We start from the raw sequence: 25,954 nt of genomic DNA, 5'->3' as shown, positions 1-25,954 counted from the left end.
CACGGCTACTTTTGGCGAAAGTCAGGGAGGATGGATGATATTGAGAGTTGATTCCAAAAGCACTCAACAAATTTTATTTCCATATATTTCAAGTCCACTCGCACGTACGCTCGTTTGGCAAAATGTAAATAGTTTGCAATTCAAATGTCATGATGCCTTTGGAAAAGGCTACGAAAAAAAAAAAAATAAGACTGGATCTCGGTCTCTCGCCACACACACACACACACACACACATACTTTTATGCCATCCACATACTTTAAAATGAGTTATGAAGACTTTTTAGACACAATGTAACCACAGCTGAACGCAAAAAAAAGAAAAAAAAACATCCAGCATAAAACGTAGAAAGTGCAATATGTAACATAGTGTCTGTGGACATGCACGTGCCTTCATCTGATTCAGAAGAAAAGCATCCCGAGCGACACCGAATTAAACGTCAGGGGCTTTGTTTTGCATGGCACTCCTCATTCACTCCGTGGACATCTTTTGTCACCATCACGACACACAGTTTGTAGTTGCTATCGACGCGTACTTGATTGCTATTTAATTAAAAAGAAAACAAAACACGCGAGTCAGCAGGCGAGCACCTACCAATTTGGCAAGGTTGACAGCGTCCGAATGAAGGCGGTTTCTCAGCTGAGGGTCCAGTTGGAAACCCGGTGCGATCTCCACGACCTGTAAAGCGCGCACAGCGTTAGCAACAAGCTACCATCTTACAGCATCTTTAAACGGTGGCCACTGAGAGAAATAAATCCCTATTTGGTCACTTTCCTTACCATGATCCAAGAGCAAACAACTTTTTTTTTAAGTGGGGAGGATGGAAAAGCTAGTATTTGTGCCAATGCAACAATTGGCCTGGGGCTACGGGCCAAGCTAACTAACCCAAGGAAATTCAAGTGGGAACCCAAAAATAAATCAACTCAAATAAAACACAGTAGGAAGTCAATTAGCCTTCTTATCTCATCTTTTCCTCCTCCTCCTCCTCCTCCTCTACCCAGTATGAATTTCACTTCTGAGACAGAGGGACTAAAAATATCCCATCCGTACTCCAGCATTCCAAATCTATTCCAACAGGCGACTCTTCATGTGAGCGAGGGAGAGGGAAAAAAAAGACTTTAGATTTAGGCCAAATGCAGATCAAGTCACGTCGGCTCAACGAGGAGCAGTAGTAGCTTGCAAAAAAACAAGCAGGCGCGTTTCTATGATCAGCTGATGAAACGCGAGGGTGACGCATGCGGCATATATGATGACGTGCCACTTGGTGCTCCGTCGCATGTTTGCTCATTTCATAAGACGAGGCGAAAACAGCTAATTCATTAGGAGAGACGCAAAGAGCGCCGTGCCGCCTAAAGGGGCGAGCGTTAATTCCCAGATAATTCCAAGAGCAGAGTTGATTTGGCACAGGGTGCTTTAAGCGCCGCGGACGCCGATAACAGCATTAGGACATTTTCATTGCTGTATTATCCTCTTGGCACCTACGACACACACACACACACACACACGCGTGCGCCGTAATCTCCGTTATCATAATCAACTCAAGTATGAATATGTTCCCTAATGAGACGCACGGCTGACAGACAAAAGCCGATTAGGCCGATTTATCCTCGTCGCCGCGCTGGAAGGTGAGACCTCTCTGCCGAGCGTGACCACCCACAGAAACGCCGTCGACGGTGTGAGAAAGTCACCTTTTGGTGGCGCCGCTGAATGGAGCAGTCTCTCTCGTAGAGGTGGATGACATTACCGTATTTATCTCCTGTGGAGGCACACAAGTCAGAATGGGGCAAAAGAAAACTATTCTCCCCCCCCCCCCCCACCCCAACTGTAAAAAATACAATTGATACATTTATAAACAGGCGGTGCTGTGACTCACATTATAGTCACAACAAGTCATTTCCAGAAAAAGCCCAGGGGTATAATTTATATTTTTTCCACAAATCGATACTATTGGTCTGTGCCGGCGTTATTTTTACGCCTTATTAACCAATTTATGGTGTTGAAAATAGCTTGAGAACAAATCTATAAGTGTTGAAATACCGGGCCTGGTTCCTCACGCCACGGGAGCCGCGCTGCATTACGGAGCTTTGTGTTATTTACACACTAACGAGTGAAAATATAATTGAGTGAGCCAGTTTTGTTTAAAAAAATGAACCACTGTCATACTTTGGTGTCGATGCAACAGGAACAACTACTCCAATGTTCTACTTCTCTCAGTTTAGTAGTCTGACTACAGTTGCTTTGTAAAGTCACAATTCGTTACTGTATGGAAATTAACAATAGCGACAATCAGCTAAAAAGTAAGCTAATGCCCACCCGTCGTTCATTATTAAGTGGTGGTGCCATTCACTGCCTCTTGAGGGCAGCAGTGAGTGACATTTGACAACACAGGAACACGAATCAGACATTTTTCAATCAGGTCACGCGTGCACCGTGTCATCGTTTTTGACCACATGGGAAAATAACAATGGAGAAAGCAGATAGATTCACATTCACAAGCTGGAAATAAAGTTTTGGGGAGTTTGTCTGAGCTGAAGAAAGTCTGTGCTGTCGACAAAGCATTATCTAGCTTCAACAATCATAGGTGAATGTGATTTTTTTTCTCAAATTAAAAAATAAATAAATAAAGTATTACGGAACATAAGAGCATCAAGAGAAAGACCCACAAGGGTGTGTGACCGCATGAGGTCCCTAAAATGTCATCATTATATTTATAAACAATGTACATGATAAATGTGAAGGTTGCCATGATAATATGAACTGCCTTAATAAATAAATTTTAAACAGTTGACAATGGTTGTCTTTGTAATTAAAACTCATTCACTCCCAAAGACATGTCTTTTCACACTCCACACGTTCAACCCCAGAGGTACTTTTTTTTTTTTTTTTAAGATTTCGGGTTAAAAAAAAAATACAAAAAATGGGGTCTAGAATTGGCTGGTACTGAATTAGTTAAAAAGAAAATTTGTTTTTCCAATACCACAGTTATAAATCTAAAAACGGTCACATTTTATGTTTGTTGGCGTTATCGGCATCTGTTGAATATCACAAATCAAGACATCAAAGTGACTTTTCAAGTCATCAGTAAGGTAACCAAGCTCCCATTTCAAGGGAACTGTGGCAACCGAGTGCACTTACCGAGGATCTGCACTTCAATATGTCTTGGTTTTTCAATAAACTTCTCCACAAACAGAGCGCCATTGCCGAAAGCAGTCAGCGCTTCCGAGTAGGCCCGCTGGTAATTTTCCTCCAGTTCCTGACAAATAGAACACAAAAATCCATGAACATCGGTAAAGGAGGCAAAACAAAGTCCGCCGCGTACATTTCTTCACACTTTTTTGCAAACAAAACTTCAACTTCTGCACCTCGGCGGCTGTTGGCTACCGTTTTGAGTTCAAAAACCTCACTGAGATCTCACGCAATTTGTCAAATCCACATGGTACAGTTTGTCCCGTGCCTTTTTTTTTGTCTTTTCTTCTGCAGGCGCAGAATTTGTTGCAAAGAAGCCATGGGGAGACAACGCCACACACGAGGCACGAGGGCAAGTCAAGGGCATGACTCAATCTGTGTTGTCAGTCTGCGCCAAATTGCCGGCCCATGGTGTTGCCCCCTACTTCAGGGGGCAAAAAAAAGGGGGTAGGGGGTGACTCACTTTTCCTGCCTCAAAGAGAGGCAAATCGAGCGGGTGCTCAAGGCTGCGTCGTGCATCATCGGCGCCAGCCCAAACTTTGAGCCAATGAACACGAGAACTTCTTGGGCCCATAATGGACTCTATGATGTGGAGAAACTGGATTTTGTTGGCTCTTTTATTTTTGTTTATTTATTTATTTCGAGAAGTCAAGTTGTTGCTTTTGAAAAGGTGCAGTCTTGACATGACGGGCGCCTCCACCACTCGAGCTCCTGAGACTCAACAGTCACAAATGTCAACAGCCAATGTTTGAAAAGGTTCTAAAACGTCAGATGGCACGAAAAGTGAACAACAATGTGTTTTTGTTTTTGTTTTTTCGCACAAGAGCAATGCAATCGAGAAGCGGCGTATTGGGTGAAGGCAACATCTTTCGAGAGGAGTTTGTATCGGCGTTGCACTTTGGGTGTGTATGGATGCTGCATATATTGCATAATCGCTGGCGTCGGGCACAATCCTCGTACCTCCAAAATGCTGGCTTTTCAGGAGACCATAAAAACAGCATCTTTGTTCAAACATTAACATTGCATCATCAAAGGGAGCAAGCCATTTTCAACTTTCTAAATTAATAAAATAACACCCGCAAGTAGATTTGCCGCAGCTACCGGATTTCCACTCAAAACCTGAAAGGCATTGGTCACTCACCTAAGCCTGTCACAATAATAAATTTTTTTTAGAATGATACACTGTATTTTCTCCCAAATTATCATAATCAACGATAATATTGTTTTTGTTTTTATGCTGCTGCTGATATGATAGAGCACGTTTAATCGAGTATACTATTTGCAAAGGCAAATAACTTGTTACCTCAAGAAAATGTGAAACCATAAATATGTCTGAGGTAAATTAAACAATAATAATAATAGTAGTAGAACAGAACCCTGGTGACAAAAATCTGACTTGAGCAAACATTAAACCTTTGGCACAGACGCTCACTAATACCTTCCTCCCCTGTCGCTCGGAAGGCTGGTTGCACCGGTGCAACCTATTTTTTTATTTTTTTTATTTATTTTTTTATTTTTAAGGCATAACATTGAGAAATTTGGGTGTGTTTGAGCACCCAAATTGGTCTCAGTCTAGAGCCCTGAGGTGCCTCCAAAGAACAATACGGACATGCAGATTCAACACGTGGAGACATGTCAGCTCCTCTGTCGCCTGCAGAAATATCAGTCATTCTTTGTAGCCGATAAAGAAGCCATCCCTGTGTGCGTAATATATTATCCGTCTCCACTTCTGGCTCGCAAGCCAAAGCAAAAATGGTGACCCGTCTGTCGAAAAATCTCTGAGTTGGGTTACTCGCGTCTCAAGACGCCACTGCAGAGACAGTATGCAGCATTTCAAAGCATTTTTGCATAGTGTGTTGATGTTGGACTTTCTCGCCGTGACTGTTAAAACAGTCACTGTTTTGTCATTTTCAGTGATCGCAACCAAAAATGAAGTGATGTTTTCATTGGATGGAAAAAGAAAGCTGGACATGGCCAAATTTGAGAAACAGGATGAAAAAAAAAACATTGGGAGCATAAGAAGCTAGTTGCAGGCTCTCAGTGAAAATAGTGTGCAGCGACAGCGCGCGAGGGCGTGGATGCGCCTGCGGAAGGTCATTTGAACATTTGAGTTGCACATTTTAGAGACAGCCGCACGCCAGAAGGACATGAAAGCGATGCGGGGTTGAGGAAAGAAGCCGCATTAGTCCCACCTGCAGCAAAGGTGGGGGAAACAATGCGTCACTCCGCATTGACTCTGTTATGCGAAAATGTGCCTTGCGCCATCGACAAGGGGGAAGGAAAACTCAATTAGTTTTCATAAGATGCAAAAGGAAATGGCTGCAACTTGAGGAGGGGGGAAAACAGTGCAAAGAGGAAGACGGGCCAGCATTAGCAGAGGGAAGTGCATGTGTCAATCATCGCTGGAGATTTACATTTGGATATTGCCAGGGCTGTTTTTGTGGTAAACATTACTTCTGTAGGAAATAAGGCAGACGTTCCACACATGTGAAAAGTGTTACAATACATTCTGGTAATAGGACCCCCGGCACAGAGAAAATTGCTCTCAATGTTTTAGCTGCCATGCACGCTTGAGACAATTTCAGACGGCAGACCAGCTAGCAGGAGATGAGTGGCAGCTGCGGATATATAAACGACTAGGTCATCAAATCCTCGCAATTCGCCACAAAACAGAAATGTCATTAATATAAAGCGCAAGTTTGTCCAGAAGGGGATCGGAAGGGCTCACCTCGTACTCTCGGACCACCCGCATGCCTCGGCCGCCGCCTCCGTAGGCCGCTTTGAAGATGATGGGGAAGCCGTAGCTCTGGGCGAAGGCGTGGGCCTGCTGCAGACTGCTGATGGGGGAGTCTGTTCCCGGGACTACGGGTACACCTTGACGAGCACGAGCGACGCGTTACGGAGAAACAAGGCCAGCATCCATATGGACTTCCATTATCAAGAGTCCGTCGGTCACACTCCCTTTGTCTACATACCGGCGCTGATTGCGAGAGTGCGGGCCTCCACTTTGTCTCCCATCTTGCGGACCGTTTCCGGAGTCGGCCCGACAAACATCACATCCGCGTCGGCGCAGGCCTGAGCAAAGTCCGAGCGCTCTGACAGGAACCCGTAGCCCGGGTGGATGGCATCCACGTCGTTGTCCTATGGAGAGAAAGACCCGTTGTTGACAAAGGATGACAAGAGAGTGTCCGGTCGGACCCTTTAGCCGTGAACGCATGGTGTTCCTCAGGGGTCAATTCTAGGTCCGGTGCTTTTTTTACGCTTCATAGTAACGATATTGTGGCTCCAGAAAGTAACAGTCACCATTTTAATGCTCACGACACTATTTTATAATTAGATAGCTGATGCTGTTCCACCAGCGGTGAAAAACCGGCAACTTCCTTTTAATCATTTTCAAGAAACCCTTGCTTATCTCCCAGCTTGTGCTTAAGGTTAGCAAAAGCAAATGTACCGTCTATGTTGTTTCCCAAGGCTACAGCCCCTAACCTTGATGCTGTTTTTATCTCTGCATCTAATGGTTCCATCAGAGAGAGAGAGAGAGAGAGAGAGAGAGAGAGAGAGTACTTGGTTTCTTGTTTAGAAACAGTTTCCACTGTTTTATTAGGAGAGGATGATTGAAGCTGTGTTTTTATCTGTTCTGGACGACAGCGATGTAGTCCACAGACATGTCTCTGTTCCTCCCCCTTCGATCTTTAGACTGTTTATCAATCAGCACTTGGGTTCATCTCTGGTGCTAGCTACACGACTAAACATTGCTTTCTGTATCAGTTGGCTAGCTTGGCCCGCCCTTTCCATTTGACACGAGATGCACAGGCTATTTCAAAGGTAAACAGCCTTCTTCTATACCAATTTTGGCTCACCTGCTATTGCGTTGGAGCCCCTGTGTCCAGAAATTACCTGCAAAGATCTACAAAATTGCCTCCCCTCCTCGGCCTTAGCCATTTTAACATCCCCTCTTTGTATTTTGAAATTCTTCACATAATAGTTATTGCCAATGTACTGTTTCTGCCTCTTGCTTTTTTTTTTTTTTTTGTCACTGTAAATGAGGCCCACAAGTTTAGCCAAGGTGATTGGATTGAATTGAACACGGGAAACCAAGTTGGGCCCCTCAGTTTATGCAATTGACACCTCAGGTGACACAAAAGGAGACTGGAGCTGGACACACTTTCATTCTCATGTTATCAAAGTTCGTCATCTGGGAGCATGTCGACACGTCTGATGAGATGACAAGGTCAGACACACACACACACGCACACGCACACACACACACACATACACATACACCAGCGTGTACCATCTGCTCCTAAGTGCAAGGCTGACTTTAATCACGGACGATCCTGTTGCTAAGGGAAGTCTGGATACACATAGACACAAAGAGGCGGGTGAGAGAGACACTGTTCCACACAGTATTTGACAATAACGTCACGCAAGGGAGCAGTACGGTTGCATGTGGAAGTGGCAAATAAGAGGAGAGCATTATTTTAGCTTTTTATGAGCTTGGCTGCGTATGTGCTAAAGAGCGTATTAAGGGAAAGAAAAGGACAAAAAGAACAAAAGTGACAAGATAATTGGTCGATGTGGCTGACAAAGGGGGCCTAGGGAGGCGGTGGCTGCTATATGACATGTACTCACACTCACACATATTAAATGTCAAGTTTATGGAAATGTTGATAAAAGAGTCTTCTTTTCAGACATTTTTATGCCTTGACTACAATGAGAGGTTGGGGAACAAAATGCCGGATTGAGAGACAACCGACATGAGCTCTCAGCAGATTCAACGGCTGATAGTAGAAATCCATAACAATCGTAGTACAGTCATCTACACCAGTGCTTAGTGCTGAAATATTTTGAAAAATAATCAAACTGCGATTTTCTTTTTTTTTATTTCCTCAATATTGCGATTGCAATTTAATAAGCATTTTTTTCCACGGTATTCTTCCTATGTATTTTTTAGCACACAATCTAGCAATGAGTGAATCTGTTTTACATTCAACAAACTCACTAAATGAATGTTTTGGTCTTATGGGCAAGACTTAGGCTAAAATAAAGCCAAATGAACGTTGATTTAAAAAAAAAAAAAAAAAAAAGACTGCGTATGTCCTTCATTAAGAGTTGTTCACTTCCTAAACACTTTAACTTGCAATCTAGCGACGTGTGTGTGTGTGTTTGTGTGTGTGTGTGTGTGTGTTAGAGTAAGCCAGTCCGACTCTCCATTTGGATCAAAATGCTGCTTGCTCACCTCTTAAAGGGAACATGTAAGAGGGAGCATATCCGATTCCAGGCCCCACCCCACTGCACCGCCTATGCACGTTCCCATGGACTTTTTGTTTTTAAAGTGTGCTATCAATAAAGTTAAGCAAAGTAATGAGAGTTTACCTTGGCTACTTTGATTATGTCGGGGATGTCCAGGTAGGCGGCGACAGGCGGCAGCCCTTTTCCAATGAGGTAGGCCTCGTCTGCTTTTTGCCTACAAAGACAAAAGAAGAAAAACATTGTGTTGGCATGTTTTATATGTATTTAGTCAGAATAGCTCAACTTTAAGGAAAACACTGGCATTGAGGGACATGAGGATGTTTGGACAAACATGCTGGACTGAATGTTTTGTAACGTCGATATAGTTCCCCCCTACGTCCGCCTCACAAGGCTTCACAAAGACACACTGAAAGGCTTCCTCTAATGGTGTGTCGTGATCAATAATCTGCAGTGGCAGCTGAGCTGCTCGCTCAAAAGTCTGGCTGCCAGCCTCATTATTTCAACCACTGCAGGAGCCTCCGGGTGCTGCAGTGTGCCATTTCGCAAGCTTTATCGCTTTATCACACCGGCGAGCATACCTGTGCATCTGACCAGTGTCCTGCTCAGAGTAGACGGCCACCGTTCGAATCCCGAGCTCAGTGCAGGCTCTGAACACACGGATGGCGATCTCACCTGGAGGAAGACATTTTTTAAAGAAAGAAATGGCATCATAGTTCAAATAATACAAACTTTGGCTCCCAACACAAAGCACCCCCCCCCCAAAGGAAGAGACATTGAAAAACATAGGAAACTCTTTCTCGCTCTGACACACACAAGCACACAACAGCCCAGCTCAGCCTGGTGCACTGCAGTGTGATGAATGTGATCTAATGTGGTGTAGATATCGTGCCACGCCAAAGTGAAGGACAGACACTGACGGAAAGCCCCACGGTGTGGGTGCGTGTGTGAGTGCGTGCGTGTGTCACAGACCAAAAGCCATCTCAATCACAATGATGGATTAAAGCAGTTTAATACAGCTTCGAAGGGAGGAAGGCTGACATGAATGTTTCAATGCGCACGCCGTCTCCAAGGGGTTCTCCCTACTTGGTATTGTTGGATGAAGTCGAAAAGAAGTAGCAATCTCCAGCAGCTCGTTCGAGCCCTAACTGAATAATTTGTCTCAGGTTTTATGTTTCATATTTTTCAACCCAAGAATTAAATTGCAAAGAGCCTTATGCTAATTAAATGGCATAACTGATTGGCAGTAATATTCAAATGTCCTTGAGGACATTTACACCAACCCACCACCCCTCCCCAAGCGCTGAACTGAAAACCTCTAATATGCGTTAAATGTAACCTGGCTTTCTCCAATAACAGAAATAAATATAAAAATAAAGCTATTCAGTGAGGCAGAAGGAGAGGGAAAACAAATAAAAGGTGGATTGTGCAGTCGCCCACACAGATGAGTGCTTGAATATGAATGATCAACAAAGCAAGCGGCATTATGCTTTTGAATCGGAATTACACATTTGCATTCTCACCTCTATTAGCCACCATCACTTTTTTGATTGGCCGATACTGGGTCGGCGGGGTCGAGTGGGCGGAGCGGCACAGGAGACAAGCCCTCCTCAGGGCTAGCAGGCTGAGGCCGCCTCGCACTGCGCCGTGGAGCAACATCCTGCGTAAGACACGACATGACATTTTATACGCTTGAATATCCACCATTCAAGATGAGAAACGTCTTTACATCCAGGACAGGAATATTTCATTTATCTTTTGATTATTGTGGTTTTGGAGGCAGTGCAAACTACATTTCAAAATATAAACCGTCGCAATTTCAATGCGGTAGTCGTTTCACAAGCAGGAAGTGTGAGAGCCAATCGGCAGCTGCTCAGCTTCGCACTGTCCAATTGAGCTACAGGTGCATCCTCAACAAAAGCCAGCTGTCTCGCTTCGCCTCCAAATCACAACAACACTGTCAACAACCCGTAACAAATAAAATCATCACCAAACTATAATAGTACTCTTTATATCCATATTCTGGGAGTAATGTTGCATAATATACGACTACAAATGCAATGCGAGTACTCGCGGTTACTTGCCACACAATGGATGTATTATTAACTCAATCATAAAGAGATCTTTGGCCATAAAAAGGGGGGGGGGGGAACGATCAAGCACATTAAAATGAATAAATACACACAATGAGCACCTTCCAGTTGTTTACTTGAGTAAATGAAGCTACAGGAAAACAAACTGACCTTTTTCAAAGCATCTTGTGATGCTACTGCCATCGCGTGGCCAATTGGCAGCATTACTTACAGCTGTGGAATGCAATCATTTCCTTGATTATGTACGAAATGCTATATAGTTCTGGAAAAGAATTAACAGACCCCCAAAAAATAAATAAATTCATAAATAAATAAATACTAGAACATTACACCACTTTTTATTTTCTGACAATAACGCTGTGCAAGGCAATATTTTTATCTGGAATTTGGGAGTTATCAGGAGGTATCTGAATTTAAAAGAAAAAAATCGCTCTGTGTTGTGTTCAAAGTTTTCTTTTCCCAAATAAAAGTTCCCACAAAAAAATCCCAATTAATTCTCATTCAACAAAACAGAAAACAAAACAAAAATCCACATTCAACAAAACAGATGCAAAGTCGTTCCCATAAGAAATGCTCCGTTTTCATCTCATTCAATTCACCTTGAAAAGTATTTTCTACATTCTTTCATTTCCGGGCCCCACAAAAACGTCCACATTCATTGCCAATGACACAGAACAAAAAACGCTAAGTACATTCAATATCAATTCACATCATTCTTTATCTTTCAATATCATTCCATATTTTTTCAAGATAATTCAATGTTTCAATTTTTTTCCCTTCGAAATGCTTCACACGCAATTGCAAACATCAGCTTTTTCAGTGGTCTCTTAATTGTTTTTCAGAGTTAGCAGAGGAGGGCAAGTGTTAAATATTCCACAATACTACTTCCAAAACGGCCTACTCTCGCTGCGTTTTATTTATTCGTGTACAGATGCCACACACAGTGCAGGTGCCTGTCGTTGTAAACATGTGCAGAGGGGACCCCCCCCCAGCCTTGTATAATGCCCTGTGCAGAATTTTCCTAATTCAAAAAAACATCTCTGACTAAATAAAAAATGGAATGTAGCATTTTGATAGGGCTGCAATCCACGACCGGAATTTAAATTGATCAAACGCGCGCACAGTGGGAGATAGCCTGCCCGCAGATGGTAAGTGAAGCCTCAGCCGAGTATCAAAAATGCTCTTTGATCACTTATAAAGCTGGAAGTACAGCAGGCAGCCAAGCCCCGCAGCAGAGAACATCTTCCTAACCCGCAGTGACACACACAGCAATGATAGTCAGGCGAAAATCTCCATAAACTCGTTTTCTGCTTTTGTTTTTGTTTTGTTTTTTTGTTTTTAAATGGCGTGGCTTGCAGGGGACAGCACGCAAGTCGAGGATTGGGCGTGGAATGAGAGGAATGTCAGATGGTGGGGACTCTTTTCAACCGCTCTACTTTTGTCACATCGCCTCGTTTGTGGAAAGTTACGCAAGATGGATCCGCGTATGCAAATAACACGACTGCGTTATAAAAGGTAATTTCGGTGCAACGCGGGGCCAAACTGGCAGAGGAACAACTATGTGTCACACATACGGTAAGTCGGCAGCGCCCCCCTGTGGTTCGATGGGGCAACGCGTGCAGAGAAAAATTCCTTGGGGCTGCCTTCCCAATTGTTTCCTTCCGCTTAATGATGCCTCTTACGCAACACGGAGGCCGAGCCTCGAAGAGGAGACGCATGACTCTTGCAGCAGGAGAAAATCAACACATGAAGGTTAAAATAATATCACTCCACTTAAAAATAAAAAGTTGTGTGATTTGTGCATGACTCTTCAAAAATAATCAGCATAGTTGAGTAATGTTAAAGAGTCATCTGCTCCGTTAAAAAAAAAAAATAAAGTTATGCCAATTTCCATTTTTATCTTCAGTCCTGTGCATGCAGTACATTGCAGATTTTTTTTCTATGTCTACAAAAATATACAGATTTTGTTTTTGGGAAACTTATGTGGGTGGGGAGTAATTTTTGAATGTCTGTATTTTTTTCTTTGTTCTTGTTTGTGTGTGTGTGGTGGGGGGGGGGGGGGTAGCCCGGTGATCCAGTGGTTGGCGCGTCGAGCTTACGGTGCTGAGGTTGTGGGTTCGGTTCTGGCATTCCTGTGTGGAGTTTGCCAAAATTGTGTTGGAATTTGGGTCATCCGTCTGGTTTATTTTGTGTGGGGGGGGGGGGGGGGTTTGGGTGGGGGGGGGGCTGAAATACAAATGTTCCTAATCAAATCAAAATGTTCCTTACAAAATATTCACAAAGTTCATATGAGCTGAAGTATCAGCTCTACGGCAAAAGTAGAAATGTGCAACTCCTTGGTGCCAACATATATCAGGCATATACAGCAAAGACAGTCATCTGAAAATCTTTCTCGGTACGCAATTTGAGAAACTGTTCAACACAACAAAATTACAGCAAGCAAGCCAAAGCGCAATGTAGCTTGAAATGCCAAGCGGACCTCCGCCTCCCAATGGCACGCCCCATAATATCTCATTTACTCAACTAACGTATTCCAACAAGGAAAAAAGAAAAAAAAACTTTACCATTAACCCATTTCCAAGCGCAGAGATCATTTACAGTTGACATATTAACCTCACAGGGAGCAAAGTTTTGTTATGACGCACAAGTGCTGTTGTGACACGCAAACGCACACTTTAGGTTATGTTAGAGCTTGAAAAGACTTTGAGGGCAAATGATAACAAGCACCTTTTTGCAGATTTCATAAGCAACAGGTTCAACCGAGTGACCCCCGCGATGCCACAAGATGATGCTTTCTATTTTCGACGAATGCTGTCTGGCATCATGTTTCCACTACAGTTCCCAGCAGGCAACCGAGCTGCCCAACTTCCTGAGAGATTGGCAGAGACAAACCCGCGAGCACGTGCACAGACTCACGACAATTCCACAATTGGTGTTTTGGCAGCGGGTACACTCAGCTGCTGCTTCTCAAATCAGGTTGGGAGGGCTTCATGGCCCTTTTCCACCACGCTTGTGCTAATGCTAGTCCTGGGCCAGTGCCCAGGTTAGAACCAGTTCTTTCCTTTTCCATTTAGCTCGAGCTCTGTTGCGAAAGCTTCCCCCAATTATTTGTCGGGCCAGACTCTGGCACCACCTACGTTGGGGGGGCCTGGGGTTATCATCAATCGCTGTTGAGCAGTGAACTCCAGCACAGTTGTGTCCCACCAAAAAGAGCGATGGTGGATGTGCCCAGCTAGCATGCGATCTCCGCCTCGCAACCAGCCTCGTGATCATCTGCAATGGTTAAGAAAGATCGAAGCGTTTGCTGATTGCATGTCGCTGAGTGTGATAAAATACATACAATTATAATCGATGCTATGATAAGTTGCCTAGAAGATGCTAACAGCACATTATTGTTATTATTATTATTATTAATAGCATGGGTGCTCTTGGGTAAACGTCGACCAAAGCGGTGGCATTTGGACGCTTTAGGATGACGTCATGACATAGCTCCTACTTGGTTGGCTCTTGGCCAGCGTCGAACAAGCACCAAGTGGGTTTTTGGGGGGGGGGGGGGGGGGCAAAAGGGGTACAAGTGGCACCTTAACCCCATCCAGCGACTGTTGGCAATAAAATAAAGATAAATTTAATCTGGCAGTCATCAAATGCTCTCTTCCTGTTTTGATTTTTGACGTCAGGCCATAAAGGCAACAAACTGGTCGTGCCTGAATTTGAATGTAAAGAATTGAACTTGTTTTATGCAGTCTAAATATCGTACGTATTTGTGTGTTGGATGCTTGCCTTGAAGGGGTGTGGCGCAGGGAGTGACGTCAGTCTCATTTTGTGCGTGTGCGCGTGCGTGTGCGTGTGCGTGTGTGCGCGTGCGTAAGGGATCCCAACCCTGTGCTGTGCCATCAGTGCACACACCTCCCTTCGTCTTTGGATTCAAAACACTCCACTGACCCATCACTCAGACCATTTGAAATCGGCTCATGTGTAAAAACCATTCTGTGACAAAGTGTGTCGAATACTCTATCAACTCGTACGCGGCCTCCCTCTCAGATGCATCTCTGGATTTCATTTCGGTTTGTTATACAACAAACTTAATCAACTCCACATGCTTCTGCGGGAGACTCGTGAAAGAATGCTCGTGAAACAAAAACACCCGACAATGTCCGAAACGCATCTGAACTTCTACCTGTCGCTCACAACCGCAGTCAAACGCTGCGCAGCTCGGGGATGAAGCGTGACTGGAGTAAAGGTTGTTACAACAAAAGAAGCGGCAGATGCACGAGAGCCGGTTCAAAGGTTAAAGAGAGACACCGGAGTGAGGCAGTGCGTGACGTGGGGCCGGCAAGCAAACAAGCACTCTGTGCACTCTCACAGGTTTCTACATGTAAACAGAGTCTGTTTTGTCCCGGGGGCTCACTTCACGGTGACGAAACAACGCTGACGAGCATCGAACAAACAACTAAACAAACAAAACTACTCTGGCAACAGAGAACAGAAAGACGATTACGCGGATGGGTACCATTCCCTTCAGCCGTGTTCTCTATTGCACTTCTACTCATGTTAAGTGTTTGGTTGTAGGGGCTGTTGTAACATGGCAACGTATCTCGTTTTAACAGAACTGAACCCTGTGGAACACCATACGATTGTGGGGCATTTCATGTTTATTTGAATATGGCCACAGCAAAGACGAATGAAAAACAAACTCAGCACAGCATCACAGCGTTTATAGCTAATGATCATATCCAATGCCCATCCTTATTAGGGCTTTGAGACAAACAAACAAAAATGTATTTAAAATAAGCTAATAAGGTGGTAGTGATGATAGTGAGTTTTAATTCACATTCAAACTTGAGACTAACGACGTTAAAATGGGAACATTTTCCTCACACTGAAATTTTAACTTCAATCGCAGAACGTGAAATTTATCACACGAAAACGTGGAAATGGTCACATTAAAAACATTTAATTAATCACGTTATTTCGTCAAATTCAACATGCAAAATGGGAACTTTATCAACTTTAGCAACGTTATACCTATCAGGTTATCATGTGAAATGTATCACATTAAAATGTAAATTATACTTATCTCGTAATTACGGGAAATGTATCATGTTAAAAACTTTATTACGTTATAACGTGATCCTGATTTTTTTTTTTCTCTGCTGTGGCAGCAATACGCTTGGTACCGAGAAAATAATGATGTAGGGGAAAAAATGCGGCGTTCGCGTTAGTATGCAGGACGGTGCCCGGCAACAACAACCTTATTAACAACCGTCATAGATGCAACTCTTGAAAATTCATTAGAAGCGACTTTTGTTTGCGTTTTGAAAACGCTTTTACCGTTAAAGCTCTGACAATAGCGGACCGGCTGAGCCGCTTGGCAAAAAGTTGCTGAAAAGACTTCCTACGACTTGAGCAGCCGCATTGCCGCCTGCAACGTCCACGTTTTAAAAGAGCCAGCAAGCTCCAAACTAGCAGCGCGAGGCTAGCAAAAGTCAACTAGCTCCAATCAGGTGTGCATTTACGTTTTGTTTTTTTTTTTCTCCTCTCCGACAGACGTGACAGCGTGACACACGCGGAGACGAATGGCAAACCGGACAGCCTGGAAGCAAAAGCACACGGAAGGCACACAAAGCTAGCACACGGTTGTGCATCAGTACTCACGTTGTGCGTCCGATGACAGGTAACAGGACACCGATTGTAAACAGTCGACTACTTGACGGGCGCGTTGGCTAGTTTGTTTGGGTTTTGCCCGCGTAGCTCAACGCACGCACGGTCACGCTTGGAAGAGGAAGAAGAGGGTGGGAGGGGATAAGGGAAGGTCTGCTGCTACTTGGGATCAATTGGCTTCATATGCGCACTCAAGGAAACGGCGTGGAAGGACGGGCTGGCGGAGTGGCCGCGGGAGGACTCGAGGACGTAGGCGCGCTGTCAAACACGCTTAAGTGGGCGAGCGGCTAATGCTACGTGCTAGCAGCTGGGTGGGTTGGCTGCCTTAATCTCTTCCCTTCTAGCACAAACTCTGATCCCTCTTGCTCGGGAACCTGACGTCACCCGACGCCCTGTCGGGTCTCGGCCAATCAGAGGAGAGGGCGAGGCGTCACCGGCTCGCGCGGGTTATGAATGTCATGATGTAATATTTGAGGCATTTTGGTACATTTCTGATAAATTTGTACGCGTGTCGTGAATTGAATGAAGATATGATATAATGTTGTGACTAGTATCTGTGGGGGGGGGGGGGGGGGGGACGTTTTTGTAATGATTTTTTTCTCTCTTTTTTTTAAATACAGTATATGTATTTTTTCAATTTTCAGTTTTTTGGATTAAAAATGCTGTCAAAATACTCAGAAAAACAGAACCAATCAAAAACGCTATGCAAAATACGCACGCAATACGCTTACATACATAATTTAATTGTAAACTGCAAAAATTTCCGACATGGACCAATAAACTGGATAAATAATATTCGTTTAGGGTTCACAAGATTTTTTTTACCTTAGCACATTTTTCATCTCAGTGGGACATTACGCATGTTGGGTAGACAGTATATTATTCATTTAATTCATTCAACGAAAGTGAGCTTAATTAACTTGTGGGCCTAATTTTGTGCCCAGCGGTTTCCCAACCTTTATGAGACTAAAACACATATTTCACATTCACACGCTTTGCGACAATTCCAACATGAAACGTGAACTAAACAAAACGTTTCTTAGCACCACAACTGCCAGGGACTGTAACATAACACAAACTCATGACTGCCGTACTCGCGTTTGCTGTCTTACTGGCTCTTGATAAACAAGTCGAGATCCGCGGCACAAAGCAATGAAACTTAATGATCATCTCAAATGCCGTCCAACATGCACTGACCCACTTTTCTGTCTCGTGTGCACATGTTGGACTTTGCTTGCTTTTCTCTCTCTTTGGTCATCCCTGTTGCTGCTGCCTCAAAGCTTGTAATTAGCACCAACCTCCCCACACTGTTGGGATTCCATCGCGTAATAGTGGGCACACCCTTCACATTGTTGTTGTCACAAGTTTGACTCCTTCTTTTCACCCGTGAGGATTAGAGACATATTTACACTGTAAAAACTGAGCGATGATTGCGGATTAGATCATTGATCTTGGCACAGTGTGGCATAGCCACATGGATTCCAGTGAGCAAACACCCTGGCACGCTGTCGGTATTTAGAATTTTTTTATCCGTGTTATTTGACAATTTTCGGAAGCCCTTTGGCACATCAGGTGTATCCTCCACTATTAGAAGAACAAGCCAGGAGAGCTCCTCATTTTTGTCAGGCGGGTGTCATGTGACCTGACTTCTCCGGATCGGTTTTCATAAGCGCGATCACACTGACACGGAAACGTGAGACCAGATCTAAGTCGAATCCAGAGGAAAAGAGAAACATGGCAGCAGATGGGAATGTTGGACTTTAATCGGGGGGTGTTTAAATAGGGCAAAGGCTGCTGTCTGCAGTGATGTCATGAGGTCACACAGCGCAGACGTACTTATCTTGCACCAACAGAGTAATCAGCATTCATTTAGATATAGGATAAAAATTATGACAAGCATGCTGTAAAATGAGATACAACTACAAGATTAAAAAAATCTGGTGAACTGGTAGTAAGCCTGCAAAAAAAAAGAAAAAAGCGATCTAATGTGTACATAATAAACATTCAGCAGCCACTAGATTCAAAAGACTTGCACACTTTAATGGGCTTCGATACAATTTTGACCATGTCCAAATGCTTACAATACACATTCAAACATGGCTTGCGTGGAAGCAGAAGAATACAAAAAGAGACTTTTGCCGATGACGCTCAACTACCGTGATGCAGGAAATGACACACGATTTAAGGTATGTAAGACTCCATTTGAAACTCTGCAAAGGAGTGCCACGACTGGTTAAAAACTGAAGCGTGCGGGGGTTCTTTTGGTTTTGAATCATCAGCATCGACAACGGCGCTTACGTAAAGGTTTGGGTCTCCGGTGAAAGTGGATGCGACCGGCAAGCTACCACTGTGGCAAGCAAAAGGTTCAGGACTGACGCTGTGACTGCTTTGACGGTAGAAGTCGTCGATTGAGGAGTCAACCGCAGGAGTCAAGTGTTGAACCAGGAGATTGTTGCGCCAGGCTTTTGAAAACTTCCGATGGACTTTCATGTGAGCGTTTCGGGACTTGACCTTGTTGAACATTCTGGAGCAAACAGAGAAAATGATTACCGGATCACAACAAGGCATCCACAAAATATATATTTTTAAAGAACACGGTTGACCCACTTGCCGCACTTTGTGCAAGGGAAGGAGCCGGCCAATGGGAGCCCAGGGCACACCTTCTCCGGTCCAGACTGCTTTTCCGCTGGCGGGGAGGCGGCAATATCCTGCATAAGATGGCACCAGTGTTGATTTAGGCCCAACCACGGTGATTATTGTTCACAAAAACTAACAAAATAACTAAAGCTAAAATGGAAAGAAAGAGCATTTTTGCTAAACGAAATAAAATAATAAGGAAAATGCATTTATGAAAAAATAAAAACTAACTGAAACTATAACAACGACAAAAAAAAAAAATTCAATATTTGCTGATTTTTCTCTCAGCTGTGACAACTACTAAATGATGTCCCTGTAATTCATATCTTTGGTGTTGCAATCATTAAGGGACCAAAAAAGAAAGTAATTTTACTCATTATATTGTTTTTAATTCATTAATAATTTTTTAATATATTTAATTTTTATTATTATTACTATTAACATTTTAATATGCTTATATCTACATTTGATCATTTCTATTTATTTATATACTTTTTGTTCTTCTACTTCTCTCTCTCATAATTTTGCTGCTGTAAATTGGGAATTTCTCCATTGTGAGACAAATAAAGGTTTTCTTATCTTATTTTATCTTAGTCTGCCAAAATATCAAAATCGGCATCAGCCTTTATGAGTCGGGCCCTAGCCGTAATTCAGCATCAATTCTGACACTTAAGTACTCACAACAAGAGTGATCTTGTGTCGCTCCGAATCCCCTCCCTTCTCATCGCGACTCTTCAGCTTTGTATATTTGTGCCGCTTCGCTTGGCTTTTGTTGACGAGGTAATAAAACTCAACACACTGGTTCACCGTTTTAGTCTTCACCTGCAACACACAAAAGCTGTCCAAGTGTGCAACGTGCAAGAAAACGTCCATTCTTAAACAGCTTACTTGATGACACTTTCTTTGGCACCGTGACTGAATAGTGAAGCATGAATATGCAGGAGGCGGGGTTGGGGGGGTGGGTATACCTTTTTATGTATGAGCGAGAAGTTTTTCCCATGAGTTTTCAGGGCTTCGTTGCAGGTTCTCTTTTCACTCTCGGTCCAAACGTCACTACCTGGACAAGGAGATGACAAATGCGGTATTGTAAGAGTGAATCACAACAAGGGGAAAGGTGGGAGCGGGGGGCGGGGGGGAGACAAAGACCGCCTTTGTACCCACAGTGGTGCTCTCCTTTGCCGACTAATTCGTTGTTTTAAAGCCCAATGTCACTTGCTGTGGGGAGGGTCTATGTATACAGAATGCGCAGGTGGAGGTTAAAGGTTACCGGCATAGTGGTAGTCTTCTGTCGGTGATGTCCCCGTTAGCAGGAGCATCTCCAGCGCGGCCTGCATGGGAGAGCAGCTGAGCTGTGAGGCATGCAATGACCGACATGCAAAAAGACACAGACCACACCTACCATGATGTTGGCCTGGCAGGCGTGCAGAGAGTGCAGGGCCAGCTCGATGTTGCTGCCCCCTCCTGGAAAGCAACCGGAGCTGCTCAGCAGCACCAGCTTTTCCACTGAGCGGCCACAAAAAGATGCTTTGTGTCGTAAACCTAGCGAATATTCAGACTATTCCAGCGCGGGCACCTGTTCACCTTGCTCCTGTGTCTTGCGGCTCTCTGTGATCGCCTCACATGACTTCCACAGAGACTGTTCCCAGCTTGGTTTTTCCCCGCCCTCGCCAAAGCTCAGCGCGGGGACCTCCGCCTGGAAATCACTGCCGATATTGATCATTCTGAGGAGAAAGAAGGCCAATTGTCGGCATTATCAGGTTCCTAATTAAAGAAGCCTTATCTTGCTGCCCTCCAAGACAAACAGTGTCAAATGTCTCAAAATAAAAGCAATGATACATGAAAGCATGAGTCCAGGATAAGAAAAATGAAGAATGAATAAGGCCAAAGCAAGAGAAGTGGCACTTTGTGCTGCTCATTCTGGTGCACACCTCTTTATCACCAGATAGGACAAACATACGGGTTTATAGTACAGTCACTCTTCACAGAGGATAAAGAATATATGCCTGTTAAGTCTTCAGATATCCATGCTCATAGATGCTAATTGAGCCTATGGAGCGAGGAGTGTATGTTATCATTAAAGAAGCAAAGGCTATTTCAAAATGTTATAATTAAAGACTCTCTCTCTCTCTCTCTAGATATATATATATATATATTATATATATATACACACATTAAAGGGCTACAAATAATGATTTTTTAAAATGGAGATTAATCTGCAGTTTATTTTGTCGATGAATACGATTTTATAAAGACTGTTCAATAATAGGACATTAATTCAAATTGGCAGTGCGGAGAATGGCTGAATGTTTTTCTTCTCCTTTCTATTATTCAGTTTCTGGATTAGCATGTCATAAAATGTTGATCACTGTTTTCCTAATTAAAAGCCGATTTTGCATATGTGTTATCAGAATCAGTCTGCATAAATCAATATTTCTTTCTTTCATTATTTTCCAGATTTTACACACACATTTTCACCTTCTTGATTGCTGAATAGACTTACGCTTCCGCAGCTTGCGGATCCTTCTCTCTTGGCTGAATGGAGGAAAAGGAGGAATAAAGGCCTGTCCCTTCACGGGCCGGGTTGAGGAGGGGCCGAGGTGTATAGTGAGCTCTCTTTTCCTGGCTAGAGTGAAGGAGACTGGGAAATGGAGTTCCAGTGTAGGTTTGGGCTTTCTACAAGAAGAAGCAGTATGGTGAGTGTGTTGCTGGGGGGAGGAAAAAAAATTGTGGCCCAAAATGGGGTGCGACTTGGTTACCCAATGGGAAGAAACACTTCCAGTCGCCTGACTAGGTGCTGCTTGACTCTGGTTTCTGCGTGATTTGAGAGAGGACTTTCCAAGTGAGAGCAGCTGTTCTGTAAATTGTATGAAGAGATAGAAGACACTTTTTTTTGGGGGGGCGGGGGGGGCGAAGGCTAAACTAGCTAGCTAGGAGGGCTGGGCAATTATGAGAAAAATAATAGTCACGGTTGTTTTGAGATTGAAAATAGGATTAATATACACGATTATTCATTGATTTCAAAATGTAGTGTTCATTAAACTACCGAAATTTTAAAAAATAATAACAATAACTTGAAAGAAAAACAAAAATAACGGAAATTGAATGGAATGAAAATGCATCATCACTGAAATTAATAGCATTTTATATATACAGCTTTTTATTTTAAAAATTTTTTTTTACAGATTAAGAAGAATATATGCCGAGAAGTATTTTTATATTACTTCTCAGTATGTGTTCCTGCAGTTTTTGTGCGGGACTAATTTTTGTTTGAAGGAATATTACTCCTGGAGCTCGATGCTAATTGTCTATTAGCTGTTTAATGGGATTTTACATTGACTGCTAGCATTAGCACTGGCGACATTTTTAAATATAAAAATGATGTCTTGTATTTAAATATGTAATGTGTGAAATTCTTTTTGTTGTGTGTTCAGTTTTACAGTAAATTCCAAGTGGGGGTCATTAATCGTTTTTCTTTGATTACATTTCAATTAATTGTCCAACCCTGCTAGCTCGCCAACTGCACGGTAGAGTTGAAAAACAGTTTGTCTCCACAATTCAAAAATCTTTTCACATCTCCAGCAGGAATACGTCTGTCAATCGATCGTACCTCTGATGTTGTGCGATGCTGTCAGGTTGCCCTGCGTGTTCCCGTCCGACCCGGCGGGTAGCGTCCACATCATCCCAGAGGAGTTACGCGACGGCAGTGGCTGCGGGTTGGAAACAAAAAAGTGGAGCGGCCAGTTGTCATCTCCTCCCTGCGAATGTGACTGGCTGCATGTCATGGCTGGTGAGTGAGAAGGGGCTGGCAAAGGCGTGAGAGGAGGACTGAGCACGGAGGATTCCAGGTGAGAGAACGGGAAGGGTGGCGCAGCGGACGAGCAGGTGTTGGGATTGAAGAACTTCTCTGACCCAAAGTGCTCTCCTTTGGCCCCCCAAACGGGCCAGTGACTCTCGAGGACGCTTCTCTGTGGTACAGTTTCTAGGAAGGCGTCCGATTTTTGGGTGGCTGGCACCTGGGGAGGATTCAGCGAGGGTAAAGTTTGAGGGAGCACTATTTGGCTCAGTGGAGTGGACTGGCACCAGGAAACCTCCGATAACGGGCTGGGGGTCTCGCCGCTTGACCCCAAATCCCAATTTTGAAACTCTCCAATACTTTGTCTCCATTTACTCAAAGCCGGAATAAAATGTTGAGCCGAATTTACTTCCCAGTTACTGTTGCTGTAAAATCCCGCCTCCGCATAGTCGCTGCTTCTCTCTTTTTCGCCGCTCTCCAACCAATCGAAGGCGGTCGCGCTCCGTCTTGCAGAAAAGAAAGACGTCACTTGGTTTTTCTCTTGACTTCCAAACTGCTGGGGTGAGTCCTGGGGGGAGTCCACCGCAGGGATTGTGTGGAAGGAGGGTCTTTGGAGGTGGTGGGGATGGCGATTGGAAAATTCCTGAGTGGACCAAAAGTCATCCATTGTGGCTGTTTGCTTACTGCAGCTAGGAGAGATGAGGAAAAATGCACATTTATGCTTTTTATGAGGCATTTTAGCTGCGTTAATTTAAGAAAAAAATTGGGTGTGATATGTCATTTCCAAATGCAACTCTAACCCTTTCATGTACCCTAACATGACAGGCTGTCCACTGTAGTAGCCACTGTCCCTGAAAGGCTTAAATACATGAATAATATCCTGCTGTGTTTACAGTGTGTTTTAGGAAACTTGCTGAAAGGGTGAACCGAGGCCCATGTAAAGTACTTATTTGGGGATTTCATTTTCTTGCATTTTATTTTGAAAGCCACAGGGGTGGGGTTCAACTCACATTGATGGTTGGATAAAATGGTCGGGTTTTTAGGAAGAACGTTTGATGTAAAAAACTCCATCCATCCAATAAAAACTGCGTTAAATATATCATGTGAGTGACTTGCTGTGGCGCCCCATGACTGGGTGGAAATGTTGGTCGTAAAATTTATTTCCTGAAAACCTCATAGCCCGTTTCTTGGTAGGGTAATTTTTACCCCTTGTTGAATAAAAAAATTTGACACAATTTGCTGGGTATAAACAACCCAGCAGTGGCCCTGTGCCTTTTGGACCCAGCGCTGGGTTAGCTATGTCACCCAATTTGGGTTACTTTCGACCTGGCATTTTTAAGCGTGCACACACAACTTTTAAAAACTGAGAAACTTGCAGATTATGTCTGTGCATGACCAAAAATCTTCACAAACCGAAAGGATAGTAAAATCCACCAAAGCACTTCATGGAGCTGCACAAACAATTCAAGTTAAGATAACAAGCAAGAACAAAAATTATACTACTTGTTCAATGGTTATGAAGCATGAAGTCAGCAGACACCATTGGAAGACAGGACAGTAAGCGCAGAAGAGTGGAAAGACGAATTACATGCAGCTTGGGTTGCCTTTTTCTGGTTGTTTGGGTTTTACCAGTTTTCGGCGCTCATGTGTTGTGCAGGTTGTCCTCATTCTCTGCCGTCTTGTCTTTCACGGCCTGTGTCGAGATCATCTTCTCTGCGCAAGCGGCCTCTTTTTGTGCGTCACCTGAAAGTTTGCACACGCCCAAAATGATAAGTACAAACGCAGTGTCACGCAGAATTAAGACAAAAGGCGCACGCGGGTGCAGCTGCCGTATACCCAGTAAACCGCACTGATCGCTCTTTCTCTTTCACACAAACACACACTTAACACTTGAGACAGGTGTCAGAAGCGACTCGCGGTGTAGTGATGTTGCCGATTTGCCTTTTCGTCGTCGTGGTAACCACATCCTGAGGAAACAAACACTGATGATCTCCCTCTTTTAGGCTATGTTTAACTCGACATGCCCCCCACCCCATTCTTTCCATCTCATTGTCTTCCTTTGCCACTTTTTCACACCAACTGTGCTTTGCTTTCTTCTTTTCTGTTGCTGGCTGTTGTCACCTGCGCTCATCTGGCACCGCGAGTAATAAATCGATCTCATTAAGTAACTGCCACTTGAATATGGAAAAAACGAATAATACTGTAACCGGATTGGGAGGCCACTTTACCTCTTAACGAATTTTAATGAAAAGTCAACGGGTGAAACAGCACCATCTGGCGGACAAGAGTATACGTCGGTAAACACCTGAAAAATAAAATAACCAACGACTGATAAACGTTTAGATCGTCTTCTTTCTCTTCACTTTATCTCCCCAATTTATTGTAATTAAGTCGAACATAAGTGTGTGGCTGAAACGTGGAAAGTCACATGGAGAACAAGGCCTGCTAAATGCTAATGTGCTAGCAATAACGTAGCGGGTAGCAAAAACGAATCGTTAAATTCCATGAAACATTACTGTCAAATGATTAACACGGCCTCAATACACTCAATGATTTTCAGACACCAAAAAGAAAATCTACATAGACGACGAAACGTAGATGTATTAATGTGCATCTTATATTACTTACCTTTCGCGCAAGCTGGTATAGAAGCCGACGAAACGTAGATGTATTCATGTGCATCTTATATCGCTTACCTTTCGAGCAAGCTGGTATAGAAGCGGTAATTAGAACTTTTAAAAATCACTCTTGTATTGCATGTGGAATTGGCTTTTAAGTTGACATTGAGATACAAAAATTTACGTAACTAAACAAATTGGTGATGTATTGATAGTTTTTATTTTGTACACTGACATTTGAATTGTATTCGCATCCAATGAATGGTATCCAACTAAAGCCATTCACAAACTAAATAATTTTTACCATTTACGAGTAGAAAAATTAGAGGAATCCATTACATTCCCTATACCAAGCTCACCTTGTTAAATTCAAAAGATTTTTTCCTAGCAACATTATGGCACGCTTTAATTTTGGATTTTATAAAAAGAGTAACACAATAAATGTAAAGAATTTAACAGAGTAAAGAATATATAGCGCGTTTGTGTTAGCATTAGGGTACAGTAGCATGGATAAAGTTGGTAAAGTTGTTTGGTTCTTGTTGGGCACAAGTATGCGACGTAAAGTACCGAAAAATGTACCAAATTTCCTTTTAAATTCTCGACAACAAAAAAAAGCAGACAGACAAGTTGTGTTCCTCCTCTGCAAGAAAAGTCAGACCAAGTATGAGGTTAAAACATTTACTGCCACCAAACGAACTAGGTGATAATTCATCATCAT

General features: G+C 43.3%; 2 protein-coding genes across 3 annotated transcripts in view; both read right to left on the bottom strand.

Annotated features, from left to right (window-relative positions):
• LOC147209274 (pyruvate carboxylase, mitochondrial-like) overlaps positions 1 to 16,541 on the bottom strand; it is a 149,228-nt gene extending 132,687 nt beyond the window's left edge. The window contains exons 1-9 of the mRNA XM_086105036.1: positions 16,183 to 16,541; positions 9,958 to 10,094; positions 9,016 to 9,109; positions 8,561 to 8,651; positions 6,160 to 6,325; positions 5,913 to 6,058; positions 3,134 to 3,251; positions 1,687 to 1,754; positions 593 to 676 (exon numbers count right to left, since the gene is read on the bottom strand). Coding sequence (XP_085961162.1) covers positions 593 to 676; positions 1,687 to 1,754; positions 3,134 to 3,251; positions 5,913 to 6,058; positions 6,160 to 6,325; positions 8,561 to 8,651; positions 9,016 to 9,109; positions 9,958 to 10,093 — 903 coding nt within the window. The 5' untranslated portion in view covers position 10,094; positions 16,183 to 16,541. The remainder of the gene's footprint in view (positions 1 to 592; positions 677 to 1,686; positions 1,755 to 3,133; positions 3,252 to 5,912; positions 6,059 to 6,159; positions 6,326 to 8,560; positions 8,652 to 9,015; positions 9,110 to 9,957; positions 10,095 to 16,182) is intronic.
• A 1,392-nt stretch (positions 16,542 to 17,933) lies between these two features.
• On the bottom strand, positions 17,934 to 24,414 carry LOC147209273 (uncharacterized). 2 transcript variants are annotated; one of them, XM_086105034.1, is made up of 11 exons: positions 24,248 to 24,414; positions 22,433 to 23,307; positions 21,582 to 21,679; positions 21,326 to 21,498; positions 20,407 to 20,546; positions 20,225 to 20,328; positions 20,093 to 20,153; positions 19,794 to 19,882; positions 19,507 to 19,647; positions 18,796 to 18,896; positions 17,934 to 18,712 (listed from the first exon to the last, which is right to left on the bottom strand). In XM_086105034.1, exons 1-11 carry the CDS (start codon positions 24,262 to 24,264, stop codon positions 18,370 to 18,372), a joined length of 2,142 nt encoding a protein of 713 aa, XP_085961160.1. In that variant the 5' UTR covers positions 24,265 to 24,414; the 3' UTR covers positions 17,934 to 18,369. The 2 variants fall into 2 exon arrangements, with proteins under 2 accessions (XP_085961160.1, XP_085961161.1); XM_086105035.1 differs by having other exon boundaries at positions 18,805 to 18,896.
• Positions 24,415 to 25,954: the final 1,540 nt, after the last annotated feature.

Source organism: Hippocampus guttulatus, chromosome 2, assembly GCF_054856545.1.
Source record: "Hippocampus guttulatus isolate MCC_2025c chromosome 2, RoL_Hgut_1.0, whole genome shotgun sequence".
Lineage (NCBI taxonomy): Eukaryota > Metazoa > Chordata > Actinopteri > Syngnathiformes > Syngnathidae > Hippocampus > Hippocampus guttulatus.
This window is presented reverse-complemented; position numbering and strand designations above follow the sequence as displayed.